Consider the following 23,018-nt stretch of genomic DNA (forward strand, 5'->3'; position numbering starts at 1 on the left):
CTGCCTTGTAAAACTGAAAACAGGCCCTACAGCATTCATCCTTCTGCAGTCTACACTTGACTGAAAGATAAAGGTTTTTTTTCCTGAGATTTGTGTTACTTTGAATTAGTCCCGTATTTGCCTTCTGCCACTGCCTACTAGGCGTTGTGCCCCCTACGTGGCAAGTATCGACATGATTGCCATTTCCCACCATGCCAGATTGTAAAGCATGGAAGAGATGACATGGTGTAAGGGTCTGCGATAATTATACAGGACTATCCCATCTTGAAGCGTTCTTTGGTTTGGCAGAGAGAGATGAAGTCTACCGCGAAGATCTGCCTTGCATATTTATGTTTGAATGTCCTTTTCTTAAGAGAATGTCCAGAGACATCCATAGCAGCCTGAAATGGAAACTCACTAAATGCAAACCCCATTCTATATAAAAAAGAAAGCCCTTAGAAACAAATCTTTTAAGAGGGCTCTTCTCACCAAAAAATTAATTACAACTTTACATCACTGAACTCTGATGAACAAAGCATAACATTCCCTCAGATGTGAGGCCCAACTCAAAACACAAAGGAGAAGTACTTATTAAGTACCTCGTTTTCTGAGATATTCATTGCTTGCCCTATTCTTCTACTCCTTCTGGTCTGAAACCAATCTTTCCCCAGCTGTTTTTGGAATGTTTCAGAAAAAAAGATAAACTTTGGCCCTATTAGGGTTAATGCTTTTGCATAGACGTATATGACCATAAACTGGTCAACTAGTAGAGGTCTTCTGCTAACATTGTGACTGAGAACAGGAAGAATACAGCCACAATAATATACAGCTGTCTACTAAAAGTATTGTATACAGACATCTTTGGCCATGCAGTCTCTTGGCCCTCTGAAAATACGTGAGCTGCATTGCTAACATGACAAAAAAAATAGCAATGTTGAGAATTAGAAAGAGGCGAGTATAAGAAGCTGATATTGATGGGGCACTACTTCGAGCAGTCGTCACCATCTGTGCCAGCCCCAATCGGCCTTTGATTGACACCCCAGTTTTGTGCTTCACATAAGTGATATCTGCAAAATCCAGAAGATCTTTCATTTCCTCGTCTTCATCTACAGGCAACTCTTTTTGTGCTTGAGTCTGTGCCTTTTGTCGCACTTTTCTTTCATTTACCTCAATTTGTGCAAAAATGTCAGGAACAGCATCAACAAATTTGTAGCCTTTGGCTACCTTTCTGTTTTTCTTTGCTCTGCCGTGCTGCTGCTGCTGCCTCTGTGAGATTGCAAATATCCTGTCAATGGCCTCCTCTGTCTGTCTCTTATCTGAAAACCTCAGCAGGCGCTCAGCAGTCTTCCTAAAGCTAGCCGTGTTGCGTACACGAGACAAGATCTGCTTCTCAAGCTGCTGGAAAACGGGCTTAAAATGCTGCAGGTTCCTCTCCACGATCCCTACATAGTCCTTCACTTCTGGCACCGTGGGGCTTCTAACAGCAGAGGCTCGGTCAAAGACAATTTTCTGGCGGTCTGCAATAACCTGTGCAAAGGCAGAGCGGGACCCATCCTCAACGGGCCACAGGTACACCGCGTAGGCGTGCTCACCGGTGGTAATGAAGACATCCAGCTGTGGAGAATCTCCACGGACAGTGAAGCTCTGCACGTCGACGGAGGGCCCGATGAACAGGTAAATGGCCCTCGTGATGGGGTGACGCAAGAGGGTCGTTACATTCACGTAGTTTGTTCCATTGTACGGGTAGCCCCGGGGATACATCCTTGAGGTGATGGTAGCTTTCTCACTGTGGCCAGTGTCATCCATCCAGTACATCTTATATATCCCATCACGGTGCCTAATAAAGGCCCCATGGACATCATCAACAACTGTTTCTTCAAAAGGCACATCCACATTGTGGAAGAAACTGGTTGCTGCCTCCAGGGGGCTGTCATCTTCTAGATGGATTTGGTCCACTAGCAAGAGAAGCTGGGGATGGAGAAGTATGAGGTTTCTTTGCAATTTTCTCAGCTTCAGTTTAGGACTGTATGCACCCACTCCTTCTCCCCTGATAAAAACCACCCCACTTCTCTCCATGGCGGCAACCACTCGTCCCTGACAGTCACCAGCCAAATCATGTTTATATTTAAGCCACTTTGAGGAACAGTCTTCTGTAATCTGCCCTTCCCATGGGGAGAAGCAGCTCTTGGACACGGCAGGGGAAAACATCAACACATTATTAAAAAAAGTATATTTTGGCCCATACAGAGCTTCTGTTATGAAAGGTACGCCATTGGGAGCAAAAGTAAAGGAGTTCTGGTCCGGGTGTTCGTGGCCAGCATTAAAGTTCCTCCACCCCTTGATCCACTCTTTGTACTTGTTCTTATGAACAATATCATATATTGCACGTCCTCCCAGCTTTCCTGACTTGAAGGAAAGGAAAGGCCTGTTAATTTCAGCCGGCAAAGCACTTCCATAGGTTACCACTCCCCAGTCCTCAAAATAATGCAGCTTAGGAACCCCGTAGTCTGGTGGAGGTACGGAGCGCAAACTTGCATCATACCTGCCAAAAAGATGAGGAAAACGGGTTTAAAAATCACTTGACTGACTCCATTATCAGCACCTGTACAAAACTCTAAAACCAATTCAATATTTACATCAAGGAGCAAACTAACAGTATAAAGCCCACACATATGCTTCCTGAGTGAACTAACCATATGGTTGTAACGATATTTTCCTTACTGATCCCTATACAAATTTATTGTGTGCTTTTTACAGAATAATAACTGCAAGCATCTGCTCCACGTTTAAAGCCAACAATCCTTCTGCGATCAAAAAACAAGACTTACCACTAATCTCAAACTAGCCAGGTTTTGTATAACATCATAAAGCTACTGACTGCAATACAAATCTTTAAAAAAGGCACATTAGGACCAGGCTGCAGACACTGTCTATTTTGCACTAGACGTCAACATTTGCATCTATTTATTCATGACTTAACCAAGAGAAGCAGAATATCTGTTTCCCCAAACTGAGGACTACAGAAGTCTGTGGTCTCCAAAGAGAATTAGCAATAAACTAAAAATTAATGCAAAGGCATTTTAAAGGATAATTTTTTACGATTTATATCACTTAGTGTAGGTTAGTTTCCTTCTCCAACTAGGCTGAAGAAAAATTTGCATGGCTTTTTTGTATAAATTATAATATATAAGACATTTGGTTTAAAAAGAGGTCTTAATTCCAGAAAAAAGTTACAATGCTTATAATTTTTGTTCTCTTTGTTCTACAGGAATTAAAAAAAAAAAAAAAAACACAAAAAAAACCCCTAAACAAACACGGAAAACAGAACCTAAACTTCTGGCACTGTTTTTGAGCAACCAAAATAAACAAAATCATCATTAAGCCCAGTAATATTTCTGTTAGACAGTTCCTCGTCAGATTTATTGTCTACAGGAGCCTCTGTCAGGCCCTAGACAATCGCAGCTCATGTCCTGTGTATGGCTTCGGGTAATTCCAGCCAGCGCTGGGAGGATGCTCTAGGACTAGTGGTCCTTGATGGAGATTCCTCTAAAAGCAGACCTCTTCCCTGAGACTCTGATGCAAGTGGACAGGCTCATCACAAGAGCAACACTACAGCACAGGGAAAAGGCAATTGTTGGAATAGTCAGATAATTTCTCTTTTTTTTTTTTTTTTTTTTTATTCAGATGCTCTTAAAAATTTCTTTCCCTTTGAAATCAAGAAGAATTTTCGAAGTATAAATTCCCAAGATTTCCATGGAGATGCAGGAGAAAAGAATGATGGAACAGGGTTGTAGAGGAGAGATTCTGTATTTTGTAAATAACAAGATGAAGGGTGCTTGGAGCCTAATAAACAGGCATTCTACTGTGCATATCATAAATGCAAAACAATATATATTCAATAAGATTTTTCTTATAAGGGAGAGAAATAGAGCTACACTGACTCCTCGAAGATGTACTACTTGTCTCCACAAACTGAGGGAATTTATATGTATATCTAAAGCCTCCTGGGTCTTCTCATTTCTTACCTTTAGAAGATGACATACAAGTTAGCAGAGCTGTAAATTACATGGAAAATATGGATCTAGTAATTTATCATGATATTTTTTCTAAGCATTACTTGCAAATTAGTGTGCAAAACCAACTAAGAGTAGCCTTACTGCTTACATTACTTTAGCTTTTAAAAGAAAGCTTATATTATTACTTACAGCTTTTAAAAGAAAACTATGTTTTAAATATACACCTAATTAATTATTAAAGAACACAATGAGATTTAAAACCATTAGAATCAACCAAATAAACTGAAGAATAGATGGAGGCAAATTTTGAGTCCTTTTGGAACTGCTTGTATTCTATAAAAGCAATAGACAACGTAAGGAAAACATAAAAGCAGATGTAGGACAAGACCGTGGTGTTCCCTGAAGCGACACACATTGTGCATCTATGCCGAGTAAAGAAGTTCTTCCGAGTCTAATAACTCTCTGGGTTGCACACAGCCAGCTTGATCTCTGCTTCTACGGTACAGATCTAAAGATAACGAATTATCACTAATAGCAAACAGCTGTCAGGTTCCTTTTGAGCCCACTCATTCCCTTTCATACCAGAGAAATTCAGTGTGGAGGGTGCACCACCTCTGCCCTTTGGATGGTGTCCCCGGGCCCTCCACCACTCGGTTCCTTCTGATCTGCTCTGCCAACCAGTTCCCGCTGCCGTTGCGCATGACAAATTTGTCAAGAAACACCAGCTGGCTCTCCGGCCCGTAGAACCAGTTATAGTTGGAATCCGCGATGGCCACAGTTCTCTGAAACCCTTGGGAAAAAGTGAAAAGGAATGTAAGAAAGAACAAATAAACGTACAAAGATGCGTTTGTAGAGCATGACGGTGAAGCCAAGCAGTACAAACAGACACAAACAGAAACAGCCTTTTCAGATGTTTATAGACCTACTCGTAAATGAGCCATAAACAGGTTACACAGGAGCTGTTTCCTTCTGCTGTAGCTAACTTGAATGCTCACCTTTCTTCTTCAGCTATAAGCTACAAAAAATGTAAGAAGCAATGTCCCATCCATTTCCTCTCCTCACTCAAATCTGGCAAAGGTAATTTTCTCTTTACAGCTTTCACTTTTCCTATGTAAATCCAAACTCTCTAAAGCAAGAAAACAGAGGTTCCCCCAAGGAAAAAAAAAAAAATAAATCAGCTTCACCCTGAAACAGTTAGCACGAGTTCACTTTGCTCTTAGGAACCTCTCCCCAGTAGATGCCTGAGGTCTCACATGGAGTCCGTGCAATTCCTCACATGCCTATTCTGGCCTGCCAAAGCTGCGCTCATACACAGCTACATCTGGGGTTCTTATAGCCAGTAAAGTTATCACTGTATTTTCAACCAGGAGTTTGAGCAATATCCTTCCTAATGAATTGTCCTGCAAATAAGCAACAGAAAACCATCATCGACAAATTGCAAGGCTGCCTGAAACTAAATCTCTTCTGAAAGCTCAAAGGGGTCAGCAATATTTGTTAACTTATAACTGGTTTTGTATTTGTACATGTCCATTTTTCAGTTCACAACTAGGAATTCAAATCAGCGATGCTAAAACACACTGTGAGAGACTGGAGAGATCCAGCAAAAGAACAGTAATATTAAAAAGTCTGTAAAATTGACCCATTCGTGACATCAGATATTTCTGTTTAATTCTCACATTGAAAAAAGAAAATGGTTCGTGTAACTCTGCACAGAGAAACCTATCATTTGAGTCAATTACATTTTCCATATGAAAAACATTTTAATAAAAATGGCATAAAAATATATTTCAATGTTTTGTGGAAAACTGGTGATCATATGTAACATCCCTATACTTTGTTGATACTTTTACTCTGGCTTCATAATTTTCTGTTCCTTTCACCTGGTATTTTAGTGTGATGATATTTGGCAAAGGAAAAAATCAATAAGAAACTCAAAGAATATTATTTTTCAAACGGAAAACCCCAGAAACAGGTCTATTTCAAACCCTGAAAACCAGAAATCAGAATCTGAACCATTGCTTTTTCTCCCCAATGCCGTTCCTATTTTTTGACTGGTTTTAAAAGCTAGAGTTTAATAAACAATGATCTTTAATAAGCAGTGATAAACAAGGATGTCATTGTTTTGATGGATGATGAAGGTAAAATCCAAGGGAAAAATGATTTATAAAAAAATCCAAGTACAATGTTATTTAAAAATGGTCTATTTCAAGTATGAAATTTACTGCTGCTTCAAGAATTAGAATATTCATCTTCGTTCACCCAAATGAAATGACCTACCTGGCAGGACAGTCCTGTACATAAATGCAAAGTGCTGCTTGAGCCAGGGGTGGCTGAAGTGATTGATATCAAAGTGCCTTTGGACTAGAAACATGTACTGAAACAGCGACCTGGTCGTGTAGCTGCCGTAAGCCACCCCTTCATAGAGGGACCCATCTGTGACCTCCTGCAGCAGGACCACGGACTTCTCCATGATTGCCAACACTTGCTTGGTCCACAAGTAAGCTTCCTGAAGGTAGCCTGAAAGAAAATGATGTTGGCAAATCTAATTATAACACCAGAGATCACAGATTATGTCATCTCTACTCCCACACTGGGATCCTTTACAGCAAGGAACCTGCGATCCAGAGCTCCAAAATGCGACCTAGTGCTGCAGCGTTGCTGTAGCTCTTGGGAGAAAAATAAACCACCATGTTTAAACATAGGAAAGCAAGGTCACATGAGCAGGGAAAATCCATCAAACGTCTTTTGCTAATAATGTGGGATTATGCTTTCCATCTTAACGGGAAAATTTCCTTAACGCATTCAGGACATGCAAAAAGAGAAGAGCCACGCCAAGACTACTTTATTTCAAATTAAAGCCATATGAAAACAAACTTACAGTCCCCACTAGAGGGTTCCAATAATGCAAATATTCTAATCAGTCATTTTTCACTGGCATGATCACCAGCGTGGTAAGGAGACCCTCAGTTTAAAACTGCAAAGAAGTTCACATTTGAGCTGCAGTTAACTGATATTCTACTAACACACGCTCTATTTTAAGACATGCTCCTTTCTACTTACATTTTCATTTTATTGTACAACCTAAAGGGTTATCCAAACAAAAGTTATTTTGGAAAAGTTTTGCGTGATTAATTCTAAATGCAGATTCCTCAAGTACAGAATAAAATTAATCTTCCGACTAGGTTAAGTTTCAGCCTCCATATACACAAGCCCTAAAGCCAGTTATATTTCTTCTAAAAAAACACTTTTAGAGAAATTATTATTTGGTCTGCTCCATACAAACCAGGAGCTGGGAAGAGGTTGCGAGAAGACCTTCTCGGGGTTTGTCTGCCTTCACGATGGAACAAGCACAAGCACGAAGAGCCTCAGCACTGCATTTATGCATTGCAGAAGGCAGCATGTGGAGCCCAGCAGAGGAAAGGCGATGTGCCTTCTCATATTCTCTTTCGGATCCACTGGCGAGAGAGGCAGGACTACACAGAGACCAAGTGCCTTGCGCTTCTATGTGACAACTTGGTGTCCACCCCACTCAAAGTGTCTGGACGCAGGTTTAACCAGACTTATTGCCACTGTATAGCAGAGCTCAGCTGGCATAAATCACACCCCGTCACGTGGTGAAGCGGTGCCTGCTGCATGAAGCGCACGTGCCAGGCTAAGCGAGCGTGAGCGACGTTTGAGCGCCGCTGCTGAGACTGTTTAGTGTTATTGCCACAATGATGGCATTTACGCTCAACCGAGTGATGAGCAATTCAGACTTCCTACTAGTCGAGGCTGCCAAATCCTGCTCAGTTAACAGAGGGGAAAAAAATTACAGTATCTAAAAAGTTAAACAGACAGCCTGAATCTAAAATGGTATTCTTATCCGCTGGCTGAAGAGATAAATACGACGGGGAAGGCCTGAGCAACAGGGGCCGGTGGTGCTACTTACTTCTGCATACTTTACTCACAGCTATCTCGACACTACTTCATTACTCTGATGGAGTTGGCAGCACAGTGGTCTGTCCACATAAAATCCCAAACCCCTTGTTTTCCCTTGTGATATCAACAGCCGCACTATCTAGCTTTTGCCTACTGCACTAGCAAGAATGCTATTTTCCATGGTTCAGCACAGGGTATTTACCATTGTAATGCATATATGTTCTGGTTACTTAGTTTATATCTATGCTATAAACCTATACTTGTAGTATATTAAAAGAATAATAATACATTAGAATAAAAAAATAAGTGACTCAACACTCTGTCAGGCTACACAACAAAACAGAACAAATCTCACCTACAATTAGCAGTATCTTTATCAAATTAGGCCTTACTCAAGTGTGTGTCTAGAATTAATTTCAATTAGTTTCATTTTTGAGTGCTATGACAACGTTTACATGTTTTTAAGCTGGCTATTTAGTCTCTGCATGCTTCAATAGCGGAACAGTGCTTAAAATTATTAGTTGAAATTTAAACCTTGTGGAAGAAAGGTCTACACTGGGATACACTATTTGCAATTTCTATGCATCTGATACAGGGAGAATAGCATGTTTACTCCTTTTTTCCCTTCCCTTCTTTTTTCTCCTTCGGAAAAAGCCTTTCATCTTGGAATGAGAATTTTTAAGAAACTTTCTTTTTTAAAATTTTAGAGTAACAGAAAAACAGAAAAAATTGAAATTTAAATTAAGTTGCTCTATATTGAAAAGGACAGAATTTTCATTTAGAAATATAGTCTGGATGTTTTGACCTATTTTCATTTGAAATATCAGCACAAATTTTCAAACTGCTTAAGTGTTGCTGAATTTGGTTTTTTTTCTTTAACAAAAACAAACCAATCCACCAACCTCTGGTGAAAGAAATATTGCTGAATTTTATTTGCGATGTTAACATAGTTTGGCACAAAGCATACTTATGGTCTATATTCTAATGAAAAGCAAAGTCATCTCGAAAACTATCAGCTTTCTGCAACAACGGAGGCTTGGGGAAGAATGGAATTACGAGTAATTTAGCAAAACCCACTGAATAAACATGATCTGAGATTTCAATTTATGGAAGGCAAGATAGGAGGAAAGGGAATAACTTCCACACATACTCTTGCTGCTTTTCAGCATTATGCACATCAGTGAATGCACTTGTTTTGACAAACACTTAACAGAAAGATGACCCCTCAAACACAGTAGGTGCCACAGTTTTTTGTCACACTTCTTTGGGCATCTGAAAGCTCCAACGATGTGCAGATGTGCCTTTCCCTGGGGAGGCTGTACAGCCTGGCAATGCCATCAGCATCCAGAAACCAGATTTTCCTTGACTTGCAGCAAATAAGTAGTTCTGTTGGGCATCATGTTTTTCCAAATACCTCTAGTACATATTAAATAATCACTTGAAAAAATACTGACGCATTCTTATAAAAGCAGGAGCTGGCTCTATGACTTCTACCTCTCAGCCAAAGTACCACTGGGGTTTTATGTCAGGATTTCTTATCTGCTCTCTCCTGCTGATTCTGTGGCTTGCATTCTGATTTACACTGTGTATCACTTGAACGGGAGGAGAGGGATAGCCCCCAGGCAGAGCAGCCAAAAGCAACTGGTGAGGTTATTCACCTGGGAACTGGGAAGGACGGGTTTATGTCCCCAAAGCAGAGGAGATGACACCTGGCACAGACACCTCTTGGATGAAGGTTGTGGGGTGGAAGGGCATAGTTTAGAGGTAAAAAGGTAAAGCCCTGCTCATCTCCATAGAAAAGGATGCTGGAAAGAAAGGTCCTGAGCTGTGGCTTTGAGTGGATAAAGTTACCCCTTTGCAGCTCTCTCAAGGATACAGGACAGCAGTCTTGGATGAAGTTCCAAGTTATCCTGTTGTCTAGATACCAGCTCAGTGCGTGGGGTGTTTCTGACTGCTGACCTTCTCAATGCATTGTGTAAGGAGACCAAGTGCATCGCTCTTTACTGATAACCTATCCTGAAAGACCCTGTCTGTAATTCTGGACTGGACACAAGGCAATTTCTAATTCTTACAAACAGTGAAGTAAGAATTTCAGAATCACTTAAATAACTGAATTTATATACACAGGTATATACGCACATATGTTACACCTTATACATCTGCCCACAGACCTTTGTTCTATTCAGTAAATTAAATTTTTCTAAGCAGCAAAAGAGCAAACCCAATAACGCTGTACTCCCAGAAGCATTTCTATCAGTTCCTGAACTTTGCTGCATAAATGGCTGATTGAGTTGATACACTTCAGAAAAACATTCCAATGGTTTAGCACATACCTTGATTCATCAGAACCAGGCTTCCAGCCAGGAGGGCCACACAGTTGGTAGGCTGGTGGTTGTGGAGGTACTGGAAGCCCCATCCACGTCTGTATGATGTTTCGTACATATATCCCGAGGCATTGGCAATTACCTCAAGAAATCTCTCCTGTTGAGTCTTGCTAAGATAGCTGTACAAGAAGTCATATGCAGTGGCAAAACCAACTAAGGAGTGAGCAAGAGGGACCTCATCCCATGGGGCATCCTTCACTAGCCTGTCAATAAAGAAAGATACCAATTAATTGAGTTTCATCTACTTAAGTTTTCTCCATTAACGTACTGTGAGGTGTGTATGACTTAATGTCTCTGAAGTCAGGCAATTCATGTTGAATTTTAAAATGGTAGTAAGCTACTTACCAAGTCTCTGAGACCATTTTTTTTCTTTCCTAAGTATGGACAAAGTTAACCGTCAAAGCTCATTAATTTTATTCGAAAGATTAGGTTGTTAAACATTAAAACAATGCCTGCAATATTCGGGGTTTTGCTAGGAGAAACAGATATGCAGAATATTGATTGTACAGAAATGAAATCTATTTATCTGAAGAAAGATCCACATCATTTTTGTTAGAAAGTAATATCCCATAGTTTATATTCCTACAAAAATCTGTAACAACCTTTTTCTTTTCCAAAGGAACCAAATGCTGATAAATTCCTGAATCGTGGCTATGGGAGGGAAGTTGAAGCAAGTATAATAAAATAATTATGCTTTTTCTTCATTTCACAAATGTATTCAAGGATAGAAGTAGAAATGATGACATTTACTTTCATGACTACAGTTCAAATTAACGTACCTAATAGCATTTAAAAAAACAGTGTTTAACATAAAGTAGAGGTAAAATGATACCACTACTTAAAATTATTTTCTAAGAACTACCTGCTTGTATCCAGTGATTATATTGAATTTAGCAAAATAGCAAATTTGTATCAAGAAAATTCATAATGGAGGTAGAGGTAGTGTAGAACAAAAATTTTTCTCAAATCAAGCACACATGGTGTATTACTTTGCAGTACTGACAGTACTTTCAGGCCACGGTCCTACAGAAAAGAAAATGTGAAGGAATACATCGTGAAAAAAAATCTTTGATAAACTGAAAAATCATCAATTGCTTTTATGGCTGTTCTCTTCTTTCACTTTCTTTGCAATATATTTTTTATTACAGAATTAATTTTAAATTGTTGAGATGAGGGACTGTCATACTACAATCAGTGGAAATTGTGTTGGGCTCCTGAAGACGTGCACCATCCAGCTTCAACTATTTTATGACTCTATAAAAATGATTTCATCTTAATTTGTGTAAAGAGTGGTATAACAAACAGAGGAGAAAAAATACCAAAAGAGCAAGATTTTTAAAAAATCCTCATTCTGCTATAGGAGCATTTATGTGCATTCAAAATTCATGAATGAATCACATAGAAATTATGACCACTATGCAACTATGGTAAAACACAACATGTACAAGTGAGAAAAATAACCTTTAATTTTTATTTCAGTATAACTAACATCATTAGAAGAACTGAAACGAACTTGGCACATTCATACCTCTGTGTAAGGAAGGGAAGCCTATATAAAGGCTTTTTGATTAGCTGAATTTGCAACAGTTTTAAGTGTTCACTTTCCCTCAGCTTCAATCCCATCTTCTGCTGAGTGAAGTTATACATTCATTTTTTCCTTTTTCAAATGAGCATTGAGCATTTTTAAATCAGCATTGAGCAGCAGGATTTGACTTTTTTTTTTTTTGGAACCAGGGATTTTATTGGACTAGACTATTTCGTTTGCATAATTTTGCTTCTTGGTTAACAGACAGGCACTGACAGAAAATGTTTGTGAACAAAATTAAGACTATAAGTGTAATAACATATAACTGTCAAACCATCAGGAAAAAGAGTTCTAGAAATTTACTGTTCATCTTCTCTACATCCACATGCTGTTCTCTGTGGTCAATGTTGGGAACATTTTTCTGTTGTTTTTATCCTGGTTCAAACTAAACTTATTAGTGAAGACTTCCAGCCAGGTATAGTAAAATTTCTTACTTGCGGTTTCACTTGATTGTTGTGCAAAAAATTAGACCTGTAAGCCAAAACATTTGCATGCTTTTCCTAGACATTCATTCTTTCTGTATTTCCAGATACAATGGAAGAAAACGTAGCAGAACTGGGCAAGCAACTCTTCTGACTCTCCAGATTTATTTATACTGTGTCACTGAGGCATAAAATATGAAAATGTGAGTTAACTGGATCAGTACAGGAAATACCACTTTAAAGGTCTCTGCCTGGAACAATTACAAAGTTATTGAGGCTAAGCTATACATTAGGGGGGAAGAAAAGAACAATGAAAGAATTAGAGTTAATTTAAAACATTCAAAGTTCAGTGTAACACCATAAGTTCAGTTATACACCATATACGGTGCGTAACACCATACTTAGTGCTAATTTGAATTTGCTTAAGTCTATTTAATGATCTTTACCTGACTTCATCTTAAATGGGATTTGTCAGTGGAACTGATCTGTCGTAACTTTCATTGTTAAGATGTATACTAACTTTATGTTTGCTTTCGAATGCAATACTGCATCAAATTCTATAGTATAAGAGCACATATTAGTCTCTGTGGCACCACTTGTGATAACATCGAAAGCACTCTTCTACACAGGAAGTGCTAAATCGTCCAGTTATGACTGTAGGTTGTTGATTTCTTCATCAAAAAAAACCCCAAACCTTCTGTGTAAAAAACTTTATGTTAGGCATCTTAAGCCTACATACTGACATAGTTACCTCAGGTTAGACAAAGTAATTTTGTCATAACTTCCCTCAAATTGCAATTCTGTATAGTAAGTATTGTACAGAATTTATCAGAGGAGATACACACAAGTAGTAGAGAGAATTAAAGATGATGATTTAAAGACCCTCATTTCTAAACATACAAAACCAGAGTCAACATCTGTTCTTAAAATGAAGATCTCTTGAAGTAATAACTCTGAAGCTGATATAAATCAGTGCATCTCCATTAACAGAATTTCGATGGAACCAAGCAATGTACACCAAACAATGTGGAACATGATTCACAAGAAGAATGGTCAAGTAGCAAGCATTAAATGGTTTTTGTATCTAAATTACGCTCTCATTTTTCAAATGGATCTCCAGTGTCAGATTTGGTAAACAGCTTGCCTGAAAAACCGTGGGAAAGCACGGTACCATAGGCCTGCCCTGAAAATATGTGAAAAAAGAGTTTTCAGGGCTATCTATTAACTACTCTGCTCTGAAATATTAAAGAAAAGTTGTATGTATTTATAGAAATAAAGATAGGCAAAACCATGCCAATGCTTTGCAATGGAAAACAGCTATTTTCTAAGCCACTTAGGAGTAAAACTTAACATTAGATAGTATGAACCTCAGCTTAGAAACTAACTGTGTCTGAAGACAGCAAGCAACATTTACCTGAATGTTGCATTAGCCTCTTCGGTCTTTTAAAGGTATCAGATGTTACAAAAAAATAATCCAAAGTAAATAGAAATATCTATAATGGATTCTTTAATATAGAGCAACTACTTAGTTGCAAACATAAGTACTTTTAGCAAAGGCAACTGTTCCAAAAATTCTAAAACATCCAGCTCTGGAGTCCCCAACATAAGAAGGACATGGACCTGCTGGAGTTCCTCCAGAGGAGAGCCACGAGGATGATCCGAGGGCTGCAGCACCTCTCCTATGAGGAGAGGCTGAGAGAGGTGGGGCTGTTCAGCCTGGAGAAGAGAAGGCTCTGGGGAGATCTTATTGCGGCCTTCCAGTACCTAAAGGGGGCCTACAGGAGAGCTGGGGAAGGACTTTTTACTAGGGCATGTAGTGATAGGACAAGGGGGAATGGCTTTAAACTGGAAGACGGCAGGTTTAGATTAAACATTAGGAAGAAGTTTTTCACTTTAAGGGTGGGGAGGCACTGGAACAGGTTGCCCAGAGAGGTTGCTGAGGCCCCATCCCTGGAGGTGTTCAAGGCCAGGCTGGACGTGGCCTTGGGCAACCTGGTCTAGTGGGAGGTGTCCCTGTCTATGGCAGGGGGCTTGGAATTCGATGATCTTCAAGGTCCTTTCCAACCTAAACCTTTCTATGATTCTGTGATTCTATAGCAGCTAAACCATAAATGCATCCTTACAGACAGTACAAAAAAATATTTTTTTTTCACGCTTATATACGTATACCTGTGCTTGAAAGTGGTGCCTATCTGGAAACTTGAGAAGGTTTATAACAGAGCAAAAAGTGCTGAATGGGTTTGCTGCCTAATGATCAAACTCCATAAACATCCAAAGCCATATGCATTGTTCCGCACAAAGAACTGCTGTCTGGACAAATACTGTGAATGGCACAGCACAATTACATGTCTGGGGTGTTCTTTTAAGTTCTCTTCATCTGTGTCATATAAAATATTTTTATTACTTTATTTTAAACATTTAGAGTTTGATATAAATCCTCCAGGAACAAACTGGAGAAAATAAGAGATCATGGATAAGGTTGGTATTATGGATAAGTACTATGGTTTTCCTATGTGTTGAGAATTTTAGCGTGGCGCAATGTGGTTATCTGCTTTAGATTTGCCACCTTCTACAAGGAACAATGAATCTGAAGAGGGGGTTAAGACTCAGTTCCTCAGTCATCAATTTATGATGTCAAGAACCATCACGCATGCACAGCATTGTCCAAGGCTAAGAGTATACATACCACCATCACTAAATGCGGTTCTGTGCTCTAAAAAAGTATAGCAATTGCATAAAATTTTGGATGGGAAGTAAAAATCAATATCAACAACAAAACCAAGAAAAACTGTGGTAAGATTACCACAACCTCTCCGTGTCTTGACAACATTCCTAATGCTACTAACGTCTCTTCTCTCAGCAGAAATGATTTTCTGTATCCTCCCCTCATTTCTCTCTACTAATAACTAATTTCTTACTGAAACCAGAAGTATTAGCATTTCTCTAAGAAATATAAGCCAAGAGGGAAAAAACACTGTCTGCCCAGTTCAAGGCAGGATTTAAATCAAACTCTCCTGCTTAAGTGAGTTCCCTGACCAAGGTCTGTGGAATGCTTAGAATTGCCTTTCCTTCACTTTGTATCCACTTCTTAAAACCAAACCCAAGTAAATAGGAAAATAACACTCTCTCGAGGCTTAAGAAATAGAATACCCTTCCAGGCAGTGTGAGATTTGATTTCCGGCCTCTATGTCAATAAGTAACATAGCATCACTGCATGCAAAATGAAGCATTAAGCATGTCCTGACACATATATTACACAAGTAATCCACATCCTGGAGTTTAACGCTCCAGACTTTCCCATGACAAATTACTTACTGCAGAACCACTCTTGGAGGTTGAGGGCAGATGAAGCTAATGACTGGAGGAAGCAGTCCGTACTCCCTCCTCAGCACTGAGCCTCTCACTCTCACTGGGTGGACATGAAGGAAATGAGTCAGGGCTTTTTTCTAAAGGCTTACAGGTGAAAATCAGTTCAAGGCCAGCCCTCTAGTGTATTTTGATGCAGTCTTATCTTAGACATGGCAGTTAGCTGACAGCATGGTTGAGTTCAGTGCACGTTAAATGTCAAGTGTGGATGCAAATGTGGCAGGTAATGGGGCCAACTGACCTCTTGATCCTGAAATTAATCGCGTAATTGTACGGTCTTCCCAGTGCTAATCGCAATGGCAATGGCAATGGCAATGCCCTGGCACTCCACAGACCTTTGCTATTTGTTCTGACCCACTGCTGGGGGAAGAAGACACAGCTTTAAACCTTCCCTCAGGCAAAGGAGAGAAATATTCTTCCGTGGCCAGAGGGAGTATACATACCAAGAGGGAGCACGCCTACCAAGGGGAATGAGACCACCAACGTTTATCTTATCAGCTAGACTCAATTTTCAGTATTTTTCTTCCAAAGCCTCCAAAACAAAATATTTTCTTGTGCTCAAACAAGATATTTTCTTCACTAACGGAATAATATCTTCCAATTTTTGTTTTGGAAAGAAAAATGAAAAATCCTTGAAAAAATCTGTTTCATCCAAAACAACCTCTCAGCTTTCACCCTTTCTACATTTTTCTGGTTGGCTGCCAAAACAAAAACCCCATTATCTGCACAACCTAAGTGCTCGGTCATTTGCAACAACAAAAATGTTAAGAATAAAAAAAGTCCTTGAAATGTTGATGATTTATGTTTCCGGTGTCTAAGGTAAAACATGACAAGTTTGCCCGTATCTCTTTAGCCATCATGTTTCAGCAGGGGCCAGACACGCTCACGTTCATTGCAGCTCAGTTGACAGGAACACAGGCAAAGGAGTGGTTAAATGTAAAAGGCTACATTCATATTAGTATGGGGAAAAAAGGCAAAATACAGACAACATTTTTCAGAAGTTCTAAGAGCTTACTTATAAAAGTAGGGTTGCACTGCTTAGGTGTTGAGGAGACAACTAAAACTTTACTCCTTTGGAAACCTTAATCTACTTTCTATCCTCTTTCTGTTTCCCCATAGGTTTATAATCATCATTCTGCCCCTTCTAAAGCTTCTTTCAGATCCTCTTCTCTCATTTTTGGCTTTGATCACAAGAGTCCTTTTCACACTGGGCTCACTCTTAGTATCCATCATGATCCTTCTGTGTTGACACATTAATAAACAAGAACTGAGTCTGGTTTAGTAGTTCTCAATGCCATATTAAGCAGACACAGAAATTTAGTTATGTTATTTCAACAGATTACCTCTAGCTCTTGTTGTAGCAAATTTTTATACCAGGCATGCCACAAAGTGAGCTCCCTGTAGCTACCACAGAACTCCAGCACCAATTTATCTCCTAGACATCCTACCAACTAAAAAAGAAGGTATAAAAGAAACGCTTCAAAATCCAGCTAGCGATTTAATTTCACAGTCATGCACAATTTCTATTTTTAAATGCTACATATGAAAAAGATAAAAACAGCATGAGGGTTTGATATTTCACTTACTAACATAATATATATTCCAGATACCAAATTTATCCTCCTACCCTTCCTTTTCTTTTTCTTCCTCCCTGTAGGAGACTATCTCAGCATCCCTCAAGCTTCTTTTATACTAACTTCTATGCTGCAGTCCTATAAAACTCTCCTAAGTTTTCTTTGAATGTGATTGCTGGTTGAATATTGGGATTCAAACACATGTTCTAAATTTGTGGTGTCAGCACAGAGATTTGCTTTATTTCAACTCAGCACATGTGAATTTATTTTAGTTATACATTTATCTACACATTTAATTATTTATATTTCTGTATTTTTACTTTGTAACCCGTATTGTTCAACGCCGAGCACTGTTTGGATACTAACAGCAATGGTCCTATAGCATGCTCCAATACTTTTAATAAACAGGGACTAACAGAAGGTTAGAGGATTGCTGGTTAGTAAGAAATAGCAGAAAGCTCACAGATTTGTTACACCAAAGCCTCCCGTTAGCTTCTCCTTACTTGCTGCTATTTCCTCGGAATGTTTGCACGTGCTTGACAGTAATTATCTCTCCTATGAAACCCACAGAGCCAGGCTTACTGTCAAATCCCACACCTTACTGCACATTGGTAACATACTTGTCTTTAAAAATGGTGTGTCAACTATGTGCCAAAGAAAAAAAAAAAGTACAGAAATCTCTTGTCTGGCAATTGCAGATAGGGATGTCTCTCCTGCTATAAGAAGGGTGCAGAATTTCTGAACTTCTAAGGCATTTGTTTGTAAGGCAGGCTTAGTAAAGAAGAGAGTTTTTCCCTGCTTTGTCTAAAACACAGAATCTGACTGGACTCTTATTTCTGCACGATGTGTGACTCTGATTACATCACTCCGCTCGGTGCGGGAATGGGCCGAGGCAGCATATGGAAAGAATCACGAGTACAGATTCCCTCAGCCAAAAACGCACTTCTGGTGGGGAGTGCTCCAGGGGCGAGTCAGAGATAAAATGTCAGAAAATGCATCTATATCCTCTGTTCTCTATAAAATAAGATATAAATCAGCTTAAATATATGGACAAACTTTTCCTAAGATTCTAGACAGCATCTAGATACCAAATCCCAGGAAAACCAAGCAAGTTATTTAACACCAGCTTTTAATTCCTACAGGAAAAACCATTAAAGTTCATCTATTTTTTTACTGAAATATTAATGCACTATGTTTCCCTGGTCTTGCTAGTCTCCAAAACATTGTCCGTTCCCATATGATTTTGGGCGATTGTTATAGTTAGCTATTAGCCATTGCCCCTTTGTTTATTTTAAAATGTAAACCTACTCCAGGATGTAGCAATTACGGATGCTCTGTTATGAGCCGCATGCCTATCAACATCGGTTGTTATGACAAAAGGCTCAAGCTCTGTTAGCCCACATGAATGGGAACTCAATTAAGGGTGTACTTTTATTACGTGATCTAAAACGACTATTGTGATAGATAAGAAAAAACAAAAGTGCTTAATTACATGCCCCCTCCATGCATGTATCAATTACCAGTAGGCTTTCTCATAATTATATCCTCAGATATTAAACCATAGTTGGACTATTGAGGATTCTCGCTAATGTAAAGATAAAATTGAAAATGTCAGACTCCTTAATCTCCTGGCATCAAGGGACAAATAACCAGTGACATTTTAAACTATATTTACTTTATCCAACTACTTCTCACACTACCAAAATACACTTTTGTCTTCTGGTATGGTTTACATTTTATTTAATATTGCCACAAAAATTAGAGGAAATTCACCCAACTGGATTTTTTTTTTTTAATTCTAGAGCTATTTTAGAGTCAATGCCATGCAAGCAGAAGTCACAAGAAATCCAGGTTATACTGTTGAAAAAATCAAGCTGCCAACAAAGAATCTATATGACTATGAGATTTAACTTTCCAACACACGTTGATGAATCTGTCAGTAATAAAAAGACATTTTTCAGGCAATTTACATGGCAGTCTAGGCATCTATATTATAGAGAAAGTCCAGGGAGAGAAACATTCCTCCGATTCTGTGATTTTGTGTAATTTACTTATCATACTGACACCTCTCTGGACAAGCCCTCTTTACTGATGACATAAGGAGTTTTCGCAGATGAGTCTGTTAACATCCAAGGCTCCAAACTTGGGCAACACCAAAACCACCCCTTGTTACTACCCTCCTGATAAGAACACACGTGCCCTCAAATTATTTAATAAGGATAACATTTCCAGTATATCACCCAGAATTATATTTTCCCCAAGGTCTGAGGAAAATTAAACATGCCTAAATAGACTAGACAACTTCTTTTTTTAAAATTCCATTGTTGTGACATTGCCAGAACAGTTCAGGTACAGTCATACGCAGTGCTTTAGGTGCCATAACATTCAAATGCCTCCTGGTAGCACTCAGGCCACAACTCTCCTATTTGCCATGTTTGTTCTCCTAGTCCTATCCTAAGTGGAGAAGTGTGTGCAGTAACATGTTTTCTGGTACTCTTCAGTTGAGTTTCTTAGGAAAACCAGGTTTACATAATCTGTCTGTCCACTTCTTCAGCTTCTGAACCTGCTGACCTATTTAAGCAAAGCCAGACAGAGCAGTACATGCCTCAGAGATGTGACATTCCTGCAGTTTCCCCGAAAACTGCCGTTGGACAAAGGAGAGGGATCTGTACTGCTGCCATCACTGATGGAGCTATAGCGTGAACTCCATACTGACAGCATTCGGCCTTATGTTCTCAGGGGAAAAACAAAAACGGAGATCAGGTCCCTGCCCCTGTCACAGCATTTGAAAAGCCGGCCAGTTGGAGGTTACACAACGGACAGCTTCCCCCAGCCCGACCGCCTGTGTTTCTGATTGCCTCCTTCTGTACTTCCCCTACTAAGCGCTTTGTACCTGCTTCTTCTGCAAAGCAGAGAACCTTGATTAAACCTTGATTGATTGCTGAATGACATGTCTGCGTCAGAAAGGAAAGACGGGAAAAGTATGGCTTCTCTTTCACTGAGGTAACACAAGATACGTGCTTGAAAAAAAAAACACAGTAGTTTGGGGGAGGTAAATCTCAACAAAGCCAAGTGGAAATAGGATATCTACTCAGTTCTGATTGGTATCTGGTCAGCTGGGACAAAGGACGGCATTATGGCAAGGGACAGAGGAACCACAATTAATCCAGGGCAGTAACGACAGGACACAAGGAACTGAAATGCGGTTATTGAGACAGTGAGTGAGACACACAAAACTGAGAAAGACAGACACAAATAAGTCCCACTACTCAAAATATTATTTGCTCCTCTTTCTTATTCCATTAGAACAGATGGTCATGTAACTATGTGTTTACACTACCCATGACAAGTTAAGAGAGTGCAAAAAACGAAACGAGGGCGGAAGGTGTTGAAGCTGTATTTCTGTGGCATTCACCACTTTAATACTTGGTGTAGGGGAGCTCCAGCACTGTAATGACTTTTAAATTTTGCCTATCAGGAGAAAATGGATCCCAAGTTACGCTAGCTCAAATCCAGTGTAGTTCCAATCACGGTCCACAGATGGATGCTGTTTGTAGGACACTACTAGTTGGTCTTAATCCAAAGAAGCTAAGGGATAATAGTTTGAGCAATGCATACTGCTTGAACAGCTAATGTTTCTTCCTGTGCTGACTTGAAACCTGACTCAGACTTCTGCTGAGCTGCTGCCACTACAGAGCTGTAGGACAGCAGCTGCGACAGAGGGGAGCGGTGCCCCATTGCAGCTCCAGCTTGCTGCCCTGGGCAGAAGCCACCGTCCTGGCAAAGTCCCTGTTTCCATCCTCTGACCTCCTCACAGTGGCAGCAACCCTGGACCACAGTTGGCAAGGTGCACCAAGTGGCAACTGCTGCAGGGGGGTAGGGGAAATGTGTCTGCCTGAGAGAAAAAAGGGAGATAAATTGCTGGTGGGTATGAAAAAGGAAGATGAGGTGAAAGACCTTGAGGTCCCCAATTGCTAGACAATTGTACAGTGAGAACAGTAACTTCTGTCCCCATAGAAAGCGTGGCACAGCGAGGACGGAGTAACTTGTGGATGACAACTTACCCCCAGGTGAAGTTAGTCCAGGAGGTGGTCATGCAAATGCCAGTTACTCAGGCAGTTCCAGTAAAGTAATCAGATGGGCAGCTATCTCTGTCATGTCCTAGTATGTCTTAACGAGAGGCCCAAGAACTGTACAGCCAAGTAGAGCTGCAAGTCTGAACTGAAGCTCAGATGTTAGAACAGACTGCAGAAACTCAAGAGTCTCATTTTTACCTACACCTAATTATACCTTTTTCAAAGGTCCCCCTTTCCTGAATACTTCCTACAGAAGAATTAACCAAAAGATATGTACGAGTATGGGGGAAAAAAGAGATTAAAAATTAATACTTTTAGCACTTCTTGCCACAAATCAGATGTGAAGCCCTGCCTTCTGATTGGGAGTGGGTTTGGATTTTCTTTTTTTTTTTTTTTAACTTTACAGCAATTAGGATGGTACACAAAGGATCATGCTGCTTCTTTCAGCATTAATTTGCAACAGGGTAAGTCCAGTGAAGGTGAAAAACTGTGTGTCACTGCTGGTCCAGATGAGGGTAAATGCATTCAGCAAGTTAGTCACTGTTAAAGTGAACAGAAGAACAACGGAAATAATTTAAGCAATTCACTCATCCACTCACTCCTCCTACTGCAAGCAGTTTATACCGTAAGAACAACTTTAAAAAAAAAGACAAAAATCTACCAACTAGGCTGAGCCGCCATCCTCTCCATGTAATCCTTGGCCATGCTGATGGCCTCCATGTTTTCAGGGTAGAGCACACAGAACATCGCCAGGGCCCCGAGGTTGTTGCCGTAAATTTCATTCCACCGAGCGCTGAACTCCTTCGGGTCCCAGGGAGGAAGGTACTCCAGGGGATTCGACAGCATCGTTTGCACCGCCTCAATCAGACGAGCCGCAATGTGCCGGTGCGTGGTGGCGGCCTGGAGACGCAGAGCCTCCACGTCCCCTTTGGAGAAGTAGAGCATGGGGTAGCTGTCATAGTTGGCGTTGACAAAAGGAACCATCGCGTCCTCTCTGGCGCCGTAGGCAAAGGCGAAGCAAACCGCGTGTATGAAAAACACACTTGGGGCTCCCCGTGTGTGAGTCCTCATTGTGGCATCAGATCTCCAAGTCTCAGTGGCAGCCAAACCATCTTTGAAATATCCTACGGCAGATGGACATGAAAGAGAGAGTTAGAAAAAGAATCTGTGAGACGCTATAATTCAGGATTGCTCTCTGGGAAATACAACTCCACCTATACTTAAAAAAAACCCAACCATGTATTGTCCAGGTGGCTTTCAAATCATTTCTGTATGAATACTTCACACAAAACACCTACAGATCAATTCATCCTAAAGAAAAACCTGCACACTTTGAAGAAAGCTCCACCCTCCCGCATCTTTCCCTCTAGTAGCTGATACGAGGGGAAGGAACACACTGACAGCTCCGGTACTCGGGATTTCAAATAATTGCAACGGTGCCTAATACAAAGCAGTGCTGACTGTACTGGCAAGCAGAGGAGGGCGGGAGGGGAGCGGGAAAGGGGGAGAGCCAGGGAGCTTGTGCTGGCGGCAGCCAAGCCTGCGTGCTGCCTTGGCTGATGTTAGCAGCTGGAGAGGGAAGGATGAGGAATGCTGGAGGTTTGCACCGGGGTCATTTTATACAGCGCTCGAGGCCTCCGGTTCTGACACGTCCTCGTTTTCAAAAAAAAGAGAGAGAGAGAGAGGAGAGACAAAGAG

General features: G+C 40.2%; 1 protein-coding gene across 1 annotated transcript; it reads right to left on the reverse strand.

Annotated features, from left to right (window-relative positions):
* Window positions 1-447: 447 nt before the first annotated feature.
* DSE (dermatan sulfate epimerase) lies at window positions 448-22,391 on the reverse strand. Its single transcript, XM_009881111.1, has 5 exons — window positions 21,982-22,391; window positions 10,247-10,500; window positions 6,273-6,512; window positions 4,578-4,785; window positions 448-2,521 (listed from the first exon to the last, which is right to left on the reverse strand). Exons 1-5 carry the CDS (start codon window positions 22,389-22,391, stop codon window positions 760-762), a joined length of 2,874 nt encoding a protein of 957 aa, XP_009879413.1. The 3' UTR covers window positions 448-759.
* Between the last annotated feature and the right edge of the window lie 627 nt (window positions 22,392-23,018).

Source organism: Charadrius vociferus, unplaced genomic scaffold (assembly GCF_000708025.1).
Source record: "Charadrius vociferus isolate BGI_N301 unplaced genomic scaffold, ASM70802v2 scaffold820, whole genome shotgun sequence".
NCBI lineage: Eukaryota > Metazoa > Chordata > Aves > Charadriiformes > Charadriidae > Charadrius > Charadrius vociferus.